The 15,050-nt window shown below is 39.0% G+C and overlaps 1 protein-coding gene across 1 annotated transcript in view; it reads right to left on the bottom strand.

Annotated features, from left to right (window-relative positions):
- Positions 1 to 1,102: 1,102 nt before the first annotated feature.
- The window catches only part of pcsk7 (proprotein convertase subtilisin/kexin type 7), a 28,300-nt gene continuing 14,352 nt past the window's right edge, over positions 1,103 to 15,050 (bottom strand). Inside the window, exons 8-17 of the mRNA XM_061827629.1 lie at positions 13,632 to 13,770; positions 13,449 to 13,549; positions 10,838 to 11,005; positions 10,036 to 10,140; positions 9,847 to 9,949; positions 8,060 to 8,216; positions 7,843 to 7,937; positions 7,629 to 7,734; positions 4,045 to 4,162; positions 1,103 to 2,170 (exon numbers count right to left, since the gene is read on the bottom strand). Coding sequence (XP_061683613.1) covers positions 1,895 to 2,170; positions 4,045 to 4,162; positions 7,629 to 7,734; positions 7,843 to 7,937; positions 8,060 to 8,216; positions 9,847 to 9,949; positions 10,036 to 10,140; positions 10,838 to 11,005; positions 13,449 to 13,549; positions 13,632 to 13,770 — 1,368 coding nt within the window. The 3' untranslated portion in view covers positions 1,103 to 1,894. The remainder of the gene's footprint in view (positions 2,171 to 4,044; positions 4,163 to 7,628; positions 7,735 to 7,842; positions 7,938 to 8,059; positions 8,217 to 9,846; positions 9,950 to 10,035; positions 10,141 to 10,837; positions 11,006 to 13,448; positions 13,550 to 13,631; positions 13,771 to 15,050) is intronic.

Here is a 15,050-nt window from a genome sequence, read left to right as displayed (position 1 = left end):
TAATGTGACTCAAGGAAAAGTAAAAAGTAGTTCTCCAAATATTTAGTAAGATAGTACTCTGAGGTTAAAAAAAAAATCATTTTGATTGGCTCACAGTTACGTGTACGATCATGTGACTGCCTTGTGTAGTCGGATTAATGAAGTCAAATGAAATTAGTGGTCCTGTTTGATTGACGTTACTGGCACCCAATGCAGAACTCCCCAGATGAAGTCCAATGATAGACGTGTACGCGCAAGTATGAAAAAATACAAGTAGTGAATGGCTTTGTCGATCATTGTAACAGAGTAAAAGTATCAAACCTTCTTCACATAATTAAAAAGCATTTGTGCATTTAAAGTACACGGACAAGCACAATTGATGGAAGATGAGTAAATGTAACGGAGTAAATGTATGTAGCACGTTACCACCCATCTTTTGTTTTCAGTTACGTGTATATTAAGAGTTGGAAGAGAGTGAACAGCCGTCAATCACCTGAGCCGTTTATCCTCACAAGGGTCACGGGAGTGCTGGAGCAAATCCCAGCTGTCATCAGGCAGGAAGCGGGGTCTACCCTGAAGTGTTTGCCAGCCATTGTGGGAGATCGAGACAAAGGCATTCGCATTCAACGTTGTTCACACCTAAAGGCAATTTGGAGTCTTCAGTTCACCTATCATGCATATTTTTGGGGATGTGGGAGGAAACTGGAGAGCCCAGAATAAAACCCACACAGGCATGGGGAAAACACGCAAACTCCACATAGGAGTGGACCTGTATTGAACCCCAGTCTGTGTCCACTGTGAGGCAGACGCTCTAACCAGTCGTTCCGCCGAGTTGTGAATATGTTGATGCAAATGGTTTGTTAGTTGAAATTTGTTTGAATGTGGTTGAAGGCGGAAGGTTGAAGTCCATGTCTATTGGTAATGAAGTGGCGCTGTCACGTTCCTTTCAGTGATGGTGAAGTACGCGCCAAAATTCAGTATTAAAAAATATATTTTTCCATTCTGTGATCATAATAGTTTGCTTAAAAATGATTTTATATGACAGAATCTGCCAACCCATTCTCATAGCAGTAGTTTGTGCTTTTAAAATGATGGTATATCACAGAATTCACAACCAGAAAAAAATAGTTAATCATCCTTTATCAACAATATGTGACTTGCACCGCAAAACACAACTTGCAACTCTTTAACTGTACCAGAGTAGCGAAAAACACTGTATAAAAAGACTTGTTTTATAGGCAGCACAAATTATGTCCAATATAAGACACATTTTATATGTAACACTTCAATAAAAATAGCTGTGAATATTCCACAATAGATAACCCTTCAATAAAAATGTACAGTAGTTGTGCATATTGCACAACTGAAATGTCAAGTTTTTTCAGATGGTAGAAATCCACAGGTAGGAGGTGGGGGCTCTAATGTCCAATGCAAATCATCCTGTGTCAAAAATACAATATTATTCCTAAAATATGCTTTTACCATAATGGCATTTTAAATTGAGGCCACTTAAGAGGAAGACCTAGTTGACAATGGTTTCACCACACACGCAAACACACCACATTGAGACGTTTATAAAGTGCACACGTTACATTCCTTACAAACAGTAGATCATTCTTCTGTAGCACAAAACTTTACTGAGGCTTGTAATCATTTTGGTTTTCTCTCAGATATTTGGGAGGGTTAGCTGCACAGGCACGGCCGCTCTGAAAAAACAAACAAAAAAACTGACGTTTGAAGCACATGTGAAGCACTACGCTCCACAGTGTACTTCATGCACAGTTCAGTCCACCATTTACCACTTGACCTTTCAACACAACACGATAAGACAAACTGCAGTGAGCTGGCTGGGTGAGGATGTTGGGATGGAAGCCTGAGACCGCCAAAGAGCACTTTTGTCCGACCAGGCTCTCTGTTATGTTGACAGCATCTCTCCATTGATAAGTGGCACTTTGGCATCAGAGTCCAGCACCGTATGCAGTGCTACCAAAGATACCCGCTCGTCTTCCGCTCCATTCTCTTCATCCAATGCCTCTTCCACTCCTCTCGCTCGGCGACTTTTCCTGAATCTGTGACCCCTTTCTTTCCAGGCCAGGCATTTGAAGCTTTGGAGGTCCAGGTGGGCTATGGCAGCCTCCAGTAAGTAGTAGAGGGACCAGAACAGCGCAAAGCAGCCGAGCAAGAGCAGAAACTGGAGATGTAAGTCAAGAGACACAAATATAAAAAACAAATCCAGCAGGCAGACCTGTGATTGCATTTTCAACCTACTCCATGAAGCAACATTTAAACTCTATAGTAACTATCATCATTTTGCAAGCTTTTACACAAGAAAAGTCAAGACAGTCAAATGACCCATCTATTAAAACCACCCACCATTAACCCCCCCCCAAAAAAAAAAAATAGTTCCACAAAGAATGCCAACGATGGGAAGCCCTTAAAAGGGAAATTCCGGTGGTTTGGATTAACAATGTATGCAATAGGTCATGTCATATGTACTTTACCTTGAAAAAATAAAAAAAAGGCCCAAGCCTAATTTCACAAAACGAGTAAAAAGTACTGATATGAAAGGAATAAAAGAAAAAACGGTCAGTTTCTTCTGGCCTGTACTTAAAGGGAAATCCCGGTGGTTTGGATTAACAATGTATCCAGTAGGTCATGTCATATGTACTGTACCTTGACAATGTGATGTTAATCTTATCTCATTTAATGGTGCTTTGAGAAGATTTTTTTTTTTAGTTTTACTTTTGTACATTTGCGGATGTACCTTTTTACTTAAAAAAAGGAAAAAAAATTCTTAAAACAGTATCTGTACTTCTACAGATTGTATTTTCTGCCCCCTCGGAACAATGCTATATACAATCAAAGCTCAAAATAAACAGTTTCGTATCAAAATTTGTGATACATAAAAATTCTGATCGTGCATATTGTAAAACTGAAAAGAAAAACTGCAAATGTCATGTTTTTCCAATAGCTTAAGTGGGGATACTGTCCCAAAAAGCTTCACTGGGGTGGATGGACACATGGGTGTTAATGTGACACAGGGCCCTTACGTCACCAAAAAGGCGGAATTCAATAAAGCTTGGTTGGTGGAACGAGACAATAACCAAGTGCAATTGAGAAGAAAAAGGCGAAATTAAAGGACAGAAAAGGAAGAATGTGAGAGCATTTCATATTGAAACGTAATCCGAGCATCCATGAGTTGCTCTCTGCCAAAGACCCCCGTATGAAGTCGGGTCATAAGAATCGAGACAGGGTAAAAATAATAAAGCGCAAATCAAAATTTGTAAGATTAATGTTAATCTACCTTCTTGACATAACGTGAGCTGTGTGTGACATTTGAGCAGTGTTACTGATCTGTAAGGGGCTATGCTTTGAGTCATGTCAGTGAAAAACGAATAAAATGGATCCTGTAACCAAACAGAGGAGGGTTTTGGGGAAGTCCAATCAAAGAAATATCGGTTTCTTCTTGACATGTTTTCATATTAGTTTGAACAAATTGAACACTTCCATAACTGTAAGTGGTATAAAGAATATTTGTCTCTTTCCTAGTCAGCTGGCCTGAGCTCATAAATGCATAGCCATATACCTACGATGCTTGTTGCTTAAGGGAAGTTGCACAAAGACTGTCAATCCCTTTAAAAAAAATAAACAAAATTTCATACACTGAATTTAAGAAATGTTGCTAAAAAAAAATTGAAAAAACAAAAAGGGAAATCCTTTGGTCGTTCGTTATTAAGTGACCGGTCTAATTGTCGATTTTTGATTGTTCGGTAGAATTTCCAAAAGAATACTCAAGTACATTCTATAACTGCACCACTTCATTCTACTCTCTCATTGTATTGTCATATTTTTAATAAAGAAAACCCTTGCTTCCAGTCCCTGCCTGGGGAATAAAATTAGTAATTTGCTCCTCTAATGAATAAATAATTACCAAAATTCCTCTAAGAATAATTTCGAGCCTTGAAAGTCTATTACCACAATACATATGTTTTGCGATAGTTGAGATGAGTCAATGTTCATATCATTGAGAACGTTCTTATTCTCTTGGGTTTTGAAGAAACTTACCCTAAGACTGCAAGAGCTGAATGGACTGATAATCTCTGACGGGATATCAAGACCCGTGGAGCAAGGCAAAGAGAAGCTGCTGTCCAGATAATTGCCACTCATGGCATCCTCCACCAACCTGTCATTTATTAGACAAATGATCAGTAAACTACAATCCATTTAAATCAGAGAAGACAAGCACAAAACACAAACCCATTTCAAATGAAGTTGGGACATTTATGGAAAATGGAAAGAAAAACAATACAATCATTTCGAAATTATTTTTAATCTATATCAAAAGTAATTTACTACAAACATGAGGTATTTAATGTTCAAAATGATCAACTATAGGCTGTCTCATAAGTCACCAATCCAATCCATACATGTATGGTTGAAACATGTATTTCTTTGTTTCAGATGACTCAAAAAATGCAGTTGAATAAAGGGCAAGGAATCAAATTCTTCCTGATCACCAGTTCAGCAAGCAGTCGTAACGTTACAAGCGAAGTTTACAAAAAACATGGGATGAGTATCACACAACGCTGTGGCAAATCTGATTGTCAAGTTAAAAAAAAAAAATACAAAAACCTAACTCCCGCAAATAACTTGGGAACACAGTATTGGTGCTGTATTACCACAGCACCAAAAAACATATCCGTCCCATTGAAGCAGTGTTCCTGATCACACCTCAAGTACTCACCAGATGCGAAGTTAACATTGAAAAGTGGCAGCAGCCGCACTGGATCAGTTGCGGAATACGCCAGTTATGATCAACGGAAGAGAGTATGACAGTTGAACCCGGGTGAACACGCTATATATAAACTATATATGTCAGAGGAAAAATTATACATATGAAGGCTCAAGTAAATACATTTCATTTGGTAATTACAAACGGTTTTTGGAATGTGCCTTTTGAATTTCTGGCTGATCTGTGCCATTGGTTGTCCTGTTAATGTGACTTAAGCAGCAGGAAGGAAAATATAAAATGAAACTGTGTTGTCAGCATCAGGTATCCCTCAATTGTTTACAATCCTGTACTGTAGATAAGTGCATCTCATGGAATATTCTAGAACATTTTATTGATTTTAGGAGTTTATTTGAAACATTAATCTACATTTTTCAAATGATCCATTTACTTTATTGTTCCCAACACACCGACAGGCCTTTTGCACCTTAACTGCAAAGATAATGTTCATCTTGATTTACATACAGGAATAATTGTTTATAATTGCTCACATTACACCTGGGGAGAGGGAGGTACAATTATTATTCAATCCACAAGTTTATCTGTATTTTTAACAAAATTCAGTGGGGACACAATGCTGTGCTCTGCGCTCTTCGCAAAGTTTTGTGGCAATGAATTACATAGTTTCCAAAATCGTGGTTACAAACTGAGCAATCCTCAATTATTGATCAAAAAAATCATTATCAGTATTTATTAGTATCAAATTATATCGGTATGTAAATTTAATCATCCAAAACCATTTAAGTACTCAATGAACAAAGCTAAGTCAACAAAACTTCACTGCAAGTGCTGCACTAAAATATATACAGTGCCTTGTGAAAGTATTTGGCCCCCTTGAACTTTTCAACCTTTCGCCCCATTTCTGGCTTCAAACATAAAGATATAAAATTTTCATTTTTGTCAAGAATCAGCAACAAGTGGGACACAGTTGCGAAGTGGAATGAGATTTATTGGATATTTTATACTTTTTTAACAAATAAAAAACTGAAAAGTGGGGTGTGCAATATTATTCGGCCCCTTTACTTTCAGTGCAGCAAACTCACTCCAGAAGTTCAATGAGGATCTCTGAATGATCCAATGTTGACCGATGATGATAAATAGAATCCACCTGTGTGTAATCAAGTCTCTGTACCTGCTCTGTGATAGTCTCTGGGTTCTGTTTAAAGTGCAGAGCGCATCATGAAGACCAAGGAACACACCAGGCAGGTCAGAGATACTGTTGTTTAAAGCCGGATTTGGATACAAAAAGATTTCCCTAGCTTTAAACATCTCAAGGAGCACTGTGCAAGCAATCATATTGAAATGGAAGGACTATCAGACCACTTCATATCCACCAAGACCCGGCCGTCCCTCTAAACATTCATCTCGGAAATGGAGAAGACAGATCAGAGATGCGGCCAAGAGGCCCAGGATCATTCGGGATGAACTGCAGAGATCTACAGCTGAGGTGGGAGAGTCTGTCCATAGGATAACAATCAGTCATAAACAGCACAAATCTGGCCTTTATGCAAGAGTGGAAAGAAGAAAGCCATTTCTCAAAGACATCCATTAAAAGTCTCATTTCAAGTTTGCCACAAGCCACCTGAGAGGCACAACAAACATGTGGAAGAAGGTGCTCTGGTCAGATGAAACAAAATTTTACTTTTTGGCCACAATGCAAACCGATATTTTGGTGTAAAAACGATACAGCTCATCACCCTGAAGACACCATCCCCACTGTCAAACATGGTGGTGGCAGCCTTACGGTTTGGGCCTGCTTTTCTTCAGCAGGGACAGGGAAGATGGGTAACATTGACGGGAAGATGAATGGAGCTAATTACAGGACCATTCTGGAAGAAAACCTCTTGGAGTCCGCAAAAGACCCGAGACTGTGACGGAAATTTATCTTCCAACAGGACAATGATCCAAAACATAACGCCAAATCTACAATGGAATGGTTCACAAATAAACGTATCCAGGTGTTAGAATGGCCTAGTCAAAGTTCAGACCTAAATTCAATCGAGAATGTGTGGTCAGAGCTGAAGACCGCTGTACACAAACGCTCTCCATCCAACCTCACTGAGCTCGAGCTGTTTAGCAGGTACAAGGGGCAAGAATTTCAGTCTATCAATGTGCAGAACTGATGAGATATACTCCAAGCGGCTTGCAGCTGTAATTGCAGCAAAAGGTAGCGCTACAAAGTGTTAATGGGAGGGAGCCGAATAATATTGCACACCCCACTTTTCAGGTTTTTATTTGTTTTGAAAAAAAAAAAGTATAGAATAAATAAAATTCGTTCGCCTTCACGAGTATGTCCCACATGTTGATTCCTGACATAAGACTAATTGTATATCTTCATGTTTGAAAGCTGAAATATGGCAAAAGATTGAAAAGTTCAAGGGGGCCAAATACTTTCACAAGGCACTGTACATTGTATAACGCGCAACATACAGTAAATGTGTAAGAAAACCTTGAGTTTCCTTTCACAGTAAATATTTTTACATTTAGTTTTACAATATTGCAAAAATAAATAAAGTACATGCTAATAAATATTTAGAAAAGCTAGATTTTAGAAGTATACATTTAAATTTGCAAGAAATCAAGAAAACTGTTCAGTGTTGACTAAGAAATTGATAGTATGTAGCTAATGCTATTTGTAATCTAATTGTAATTACCCTTAAAAACCGCATCTATGGCATTCATTCATCCAAGATTAATTTTCCACGGGGAAGTAAACCACTATAATGGAATTTTTCTAGTTCTCTTAGTGAAAATAATAAATAAGCTTTGTACATTTTGTGAATACATCTCTTCTTATAGGGGTTCCGTTAAACAAAATTAAAACAATTATTTTAGCTGATAAGAAATGCCTTTGCCTTACATTTGTCTGTCCTTGACTTCCATGAAGGTCATAGAAGATCCATACAGAGTCAACTTCCACTGCATTAACTCCCCCATCTTGCCACATTGTTGAGACAATGGTTCCTCTACATGAGCACAGTGATTGGTCATTGTGGGAGGAAGGAGCTCATAACACAGAGCAACTAAATAGTGTGCGATCCAAAGTGTGTGGGTTTTGAACAGACAGAGCTTACTGTGGTCCGATATCTTGAGGTGGTACTGGCCGTGAGCACTCTCTCCCCAGCAACGCACAGTGGAGAAAGTCCAGTCCTGGTAACCTCCAGAGTCTCTGCGTGTGAAAGAAGCACATGCAGGCAACAGTCATCATTTGGTATGGTATGGATGCTCCACTCATGTACAGTATTCAAAATATGTGAGTGTTGCAAGGGAAGGCGAGGGGGGTGGTGTCACCTGTCAATAGCCCGTCGAGCCCCAATGATTGATGGAATCCCGCTGGGACAGAACAACACAATCTCCAGGTTGCCACGACAAGGGTGGTTTATTGTCACGGTAACAGCCACATGCTCCAGTGTCTGCATCCCAGACAGTGCCAAGTCAGCAGCAGTGACTGAGGGAGGAATTGGACAGAGGAACAGAGTGTCATTCCTTCTAAACATACAGTAAAGCTCTATGTGCCACTAGGGTTGGGCAGCGGGATTGATTTTACACTTTTCCCAGAAGCCTTGAAATTTAAATGTACAGTATCAGTTCACAGTGTCGATGCCTAGTACTCCAGCCACAAACAAGTGGCGAAAAACAACAAAGCAATGTAAACCAACAAAGAAGGTGGATGATGACGAGCTTGTGCCCAAAGGCGGGTGTACGAACAAAAGTGTCTTAACTTTGCTGAAATTAATGACCAGTCGCCTCAGTGCATCACTTGGAATAAGAGACGCAGCCTCCACTGCAAAGAGCTTCAGTCAACGTTGAGACAGCTAACAAGGTAAACTGTTGCTTGCACTTTTTAACTGGAAATTTTTAGCTTCTAGGGTTTAACGTCTTCAAACCAAAGTAGACACCAATGACTAAAAAAAGAAAAGCTTAAAGAACCTTGAGTCAAATGTTCATTTTCATCGATGTTGCATGCTGATGAGAAAATGGATGTTCATAATTTGGACAATTTTTATTTAAACCATGCTACATCTTTGACCCACCACTTTTAAAAGTATGCAAATAGAGAAATTGTTGGGAACCAAAATCTAAATGAGGAACCGGAATTGCTCAAATTCAAACGATGCTACTGTATGTGCCAAAATCAAGCCCTTGATTTGTTTACATTGTAAGTCAATGTTACTATTAGTGCCCAATAACAATGTGTCTCACAATACATTTCAAGTTTGTGATTAGTACACAACAATATCCAACCACTGGAGCACACACATTATGTATAATGTAAACTTTATTATACATTTGTTATGCTTTGTAACTGTCCCCCAGAGGGGAATCATATGGGGTTTGACACACATATACTAGAGGAAGCATACATACATACCGGAAAACTGCAATTGTAGAAATAGCATTGCTGAGATTCAAAGGCATTTTTGTAACCGATGGGAAAACTTTCTATATTTATACAGTGTTTGTTCTTCAATGACAAATATCACTAGCGCATCTGCCTCACAGTTAAAAGGTTGAGGGTCAAATTTCCTGTATGCCTACTTATAACTGTAAACCCATCAAAATTAATACAGATCTAAGCATGTAATGAAGATTGAGTCTGCCGAGGTAAATGTGTAAAGTATGAGCCTTAATACTGAACACACAACCACCTCTGGCAGTGGGCCTGACCACTGAGAGCCCATAAATGTGTGACAGTACAGACAGACGGTGGGGGGGAGAAAAAGATGGGCTATCAAATATTTCTGGCACAATTAGATCACATCAATATCAATACAGGAAAAATTGGGCAATAACACGAGGGAATCTGAGTAGACATAATCCACAGGCATACAAAAAACAAAAATAAACAGACTGAAAGAACAAATACAAAGGCAATGTGGAGACGTGGCTCAGGAACTGTGGACACCTCAACACACAAACAGCAGAACATTGCCTTATATGGAGGCCAAGTCAGACTGACGAGAATAAAGGAGGGACAGGAAGGCGGTGGCTACATGGTGCAGTGTACGAGTAGTTAAACACCAAATGCAGAGCTGAGAAATGAGAAAGAAGAACAGAGCAGCCAGACATTACTGTACCTGTCCAGGTATGAACCAGCTCCTTGGGATATATTGGAATAGACACTTTCTCCTCTATCACCGAGCTTTGATAGGACACAAGAAATGGCACGAGCTCCCACACCTGTAAACGATGACAATATAATATGCATTTCCTTGGTTGGACAACGATTTTAAAAATACACTGTGGTTACACTACAACCTGTGTACCTTGGCTGCATTAACAAGTTTCCATGCATTGAGGAGTCCAAAACCATGCTGATGGCTGTGATGGAAACCTGCTCCGTTCTCTCTCCAGTCTGAACTGTTGTCACACTGTTATAACAAGGTTACTATTTTATTCTCATGCAGGAATATACAATTACACACAAGCTGCTGCAGACTTAGCTCTTTTTTAGCTCTTTTGCAGAGGACAAAGTGGTGTTTTTGCTGCGGCCCCTTTCCCCGTTCCATTTATCAATATAAAAAAATAAATTTAAAAAAAAAACTGTCTTTATTTCAAACCGAATTTCATTTGTTTTAGTCCTTGGGAGCAGAATTGTACATGTGCTCACAAGATTATTTGATGATAATTAGAGGCACTGTAAATGGTGGCGTGTGGGTGCTGATCTCGATTTTTAACATGAGTTTAAATGTGATTACGAATTTCTGAAAACAGCCACATCCCCATTTATACAAGGGTGCGTGTCCGCCTGCAACCACTTTATCTGTTATTTGTACTTAACCATTTTTTTTTTCTTCGCTTGAGCCATATAGATAGTGGGGGGAAAAAATAATCAAAAACTGACATTTTTTAGTAGTTAGCTCCTTTGTTAATTATTGTATTATGTACTTTTTTGTGAAAGTAGAACACTCCTGTTTTTTCTTAAATAAATGAAGTTTTTGGTGATTGGGTAGCCTTTTTTTGTTCTTTTTAAACCTGAACACCTGCTCCTCAAAATCGCTGCACACAGCTGTTTGTAAACACTCGCCACTGATGTACAGTATTGCTAAAGGTGGCATAAGCGTTTACCTTGGTGGCAGTGAAGGTGATTATGTGCTGGACGTCCCTCCAGCTAAGGCAGGGTCGGACTTGTAGCATGAGGGCCACCATCCCGGCTGCCAGTGGGGCAGCGGCAGAAGTGCCAGTGTGGCCCTCTGTACAGCCTCTCCCCTGCTGCAAGGACCAGTCCGATGTTACCTACAGGGACAGATGGTTTAATGCTATACATACCATGAAGATCCTTGTATGGTATAAACAGTGAAGCAGTGGTAACAGCTCTGCAACCAAAACAGAAATTCAAAGGAGTCCCTTCAATCTAAAGCCATTCAAAGACCACCCAAGCCATTACGAACGACTTAAAGACTCAAGAATACTTCCATTAACAACTTTTATCACAAATCTGTGCACCTTAAATGGGATTGCATTACAGTATAATGACTCAGAAGTTCTTCCTTTACCAAAAAACCTTGTGTGTGGAGAGTTTAAAGATGGACTATTAACTGAAGTACTCAAAGACTTTAAGATCGATTAACAACTCTGGAAAGCAGAGTACATTTTGCTTTTGACAATAGCGGCTCAGAATCAGCTTTATTGGCCAAGTATGTAACAACACACAAGGATTTTTTGGCCAGTAAAAGTTGCCGCGCTAGTAAGACATACATGTTGAGTATAAAGAACAACAGTCAATTGACAGCATTTTTTTTTCTTTCTCACAGTTGTGTAAAGTTGTGCAAGAATGCAACATCGTCTTGCATTTAGATAAATTAGAGTGCTCATTTGAACGACAGTCCAGTGCCATGACAACTGTGCAAACGGTGTGAAGACCTCAAAGCGTGTATGCAGTTTAAAGCGACAAGTCGTGCGATAGTCTATCGTATATAATACTAATACTGATTGACCCAGTAGGGTGTGACAACACAAACTCAAGGCAGAAAACTGGCAGCATGAGAGCTTTTGGCCAGGATGTGGAGGGTCCGATAGGATCTCGCCTGCTCTTGTTCTAGTTCAGGTGGCGTGCAAGTCCTCAAGGGTGTGTAGGGTGGTGTCGGCAATCTGTTCAGCAGTTTTGATTGTCCGTTGCAGTCGGAATTTGTTGTTGTTGTTAAGATTCAGTTATTGGGTTCTTTCCTTGACAAATTACCATCCCTAAAGGTCTATAGATGACCATCCTGATCGAACAACATTCAGGTAAAGCTAAGAAGAAAGCATGACAAGAACCGAAATTTATCCAAATAAAAATAAAGAGCCATAAAGCACACATACTGTTTGTAACAGGGGGACAGCAAGAGAAACTAACTTTATGATCAAGAGTGTATCAAAATATACACTAAGGTTGAGTGATACAACTCCTAATAAATAGGGGCTGAGAGTGAAACTCTTTTCAACTTTCACACCAACTCAATTAAAAACCTCCAGGATGAACTACATAGCAATTGTGAGCTGAACACCAGTGACCTAAAAAATGAAAAATGTAAACTGTAAGAGCAGGAAACGTGAGGTTGAGTCAACTTTCTCTTCCACTGTCAGTTCTCAGGTTGCAATGCTTTTGTCTATGTAGTGTACAGTAGGAAAGTAAAACTAACTTTTGAGAATCACTGATAGTCATGTGCACCTACATTTATTGCATAAAGCTGAAACCATGTTCACCTTGGTGGTGTACAGTTAACAACATACTAATAGCGAGAAGGGAATTCTCAGCACTCTTGGTGTTTACATACGGAGTAAACAGACTTCCTGACAGCTGTTCAAGCTGTTGAAAGTTTCAGGCTGCTATTTGCAGTAGTATCGGTTTAGTCTTGTCCAACAAGCCAGTCTTCTAAGTAATTACACAAAAGCAAACAACAGTATCATTGCATTTTACACAAACAAAGAAGGTGTTAGTTAATTCAACTTAATCAGGACAGAACCTGTCAATGATCAAAAGCTGTGTAAGACAGTAAGACGATCAAAAACATTATATGCTCGAAAAGACCTAAATCCAAAATGAACAACAATGTACGGGGATATACTTTTTTCCAGAGTCTCCTTTAGCTGTAATGGAGCCAGTTAATATAGGGTCCTAACAAAAATACTTTTTTGTATCTGCAAATGCAGCTTTTTTATTTTAATCACATAGTAATATATTTGGGAACCCATCAATTCTTGTGTCAATTCTGATTGGGTCCAACAGTAAAAATTAGAAAATGCCAGTCTGAGGTAAAACCATAGCCTATGAGTGCACTCTGGTCAGCTTGTGGCTCACTCTCCCCCAGGGAAAGGCAATTTTGACAAATATGTTTTCCCTCAGGCAAAGACATTCTGTATCCAAACTGTCTCCATAATGACAAGGGACAAATGGCACCAAATGAAACAGCTACTGTCTACATGCCTAATCAGCATCTGAAGTCTTCACAATACTGTAAATGCTAAACTGACTGTCGAAGTGATGTGCTGTTAAAAAAAAATACAGCAAAAAAGCTCAACACCCCAAATGTTTTCTCAATCTATTGTTTAAGGTTTTATATTAAAATCAATCGAAATAGCTATTAGTTGTCAGCTGTCCTTTCACACCACAATGTTTAGCAACCAGATCAGTTGCTCATGAAATTATCAAACAAACTCAACTGTTATTTGGCACACTGTTTTTTGTTTCAAGACTTACAATGCTCCTCAGCTTGTTCCCTCCACTGCTAAAAGTAACAGCCAACATGGATGCACACTCCTCAGCGTAAAAAGGCATCCTACCATTCTCGTCAACGGCTCCTGCATCAGAGACAGTTTAATATAAGCATTACGAATGGATTACACGAAATAATGTAAATGTACACTGAAAAATATAATTTACCAATGGTGATGGTATAGATGGAGTTGGCATAACCATCATAGTTACAATTGTCATTGTATTGACCTCCATTCCCACTGGCAACTACAAAGATGCTTCCAAAACCACGTCTTCCTGCAATGACACCGTGCTGAAGTGCAGCCTGTGAAGAGAACGATTTAATTTGTGACTCCTTTGGAAAAAGAAGATGTTCCTTTATACAGCTAAGATAAAATGGAAGCTGTTAAAACACGCAAAGGCGGGCTGACTATAAATGTTGCCATGTATTGCCCTCTGTGGGATAAAAAATAACAGTGCACTGTATCAAAATGACCAGCCACCCCCCCTCACATTTAGAACTTTCTTTCTTTCTTTACAGGTGGACCTCAAAATCCTGAACATAACCAGTTTTGGGAAAGTGGTCCATTATTCACTCTGAAGTCCTCAAAATGATGGATCCTGTTGGAATTGCCACTTCAACACGATCACAACGCACCAAGAATTAAAAAAAAAAAAAAAATAATAATAATAATCTCATGTTGCAAGAAATGGCAGTCATTTGAGTCAGAAAAAGAAGTGCCCTTTTAGGCAACATTTTTTTGTGGATCGAAAATCTGGCCTAAAAAAAACCCTCCTGAAATTACAGTAAAGGAGTACAACTACATTAGTTCTTAAAATATCTCCTTACGCCTTTCATTCTATCTGCTACTCAGGCAACCCCTTCTCCAATTGGCTGACAAAATTTCCACCAATAACTTTGTACAGGCCATCATTCTTTTGGGTTTCGCCAAGTCAACGTCAAAATTACCATGACTTGGCCTTAAAATCCTGATATCCGGATGTACAGTAAATGGTATAAATGGAACCTCATTCATTACATGTCCAGTGTGGACAGTAGAAGAGGTCATGCACTTTAGTTATTTGTTTTTTTTCCCCTGAACTCATTTGTAATGGAGAATACTAAAGGTGTTTGAAATGCTCATTTCCTTTTTTTTTTCCCATTAAATCCCACAAAGATGGCGGGCCCTTGTCACGTCACCATTTTAAAACATTTTTTCCCATATCAGTTAGGTCAAGGTCAAAGAGTTACCGTCATAAAAACATTATTTACCAGTATAAATGAATTGTAAGTCAAATTAACAAAAAGAACCAAACAAAGTACAAAATTATGAATGCCAAGGCATAAAGCCTGGTGTCAAGGGGAACTACATAAATCAGTGAAACAAAAATAATTACCATATTTTCACGGCTATAAGTAAATGTCTTGAATATTCTCCAAAATGAACAGGGTGCCTTATAATGTGGAGCGCCTTATACGTGATCCGTTGTCGAAAATGTGTAACAACTGGAAGCATTTCCTGCTGACACGCTAGTTATAGAAAGAAAAAGCGGACCTGTGAGAGGACAGCATGTGGAAGTTACATGGGAAAGTGCGGGAATAGG

Source organism: Syngnathoides biaculeatus, chromosome 8 (assembly GCF_019802595.1).
Source record: "Syngnathoides biaculeatus isolate LvHL_M chromosome 8, ASM1980259v1, whole genome shotgun sequence".
In the NCBI taxonomy this organism is placed as follows: domain Eukaryota; kingdom Metazoa; phylum Chordata; class Actinopteri; order Syngnathiformes; family Syngnathidae; genus Syngnathoides; species Syngnathoides biaculeatus.
This window is presented reverse-complemented; position numbering and strand designations above follow the sequence as displayed.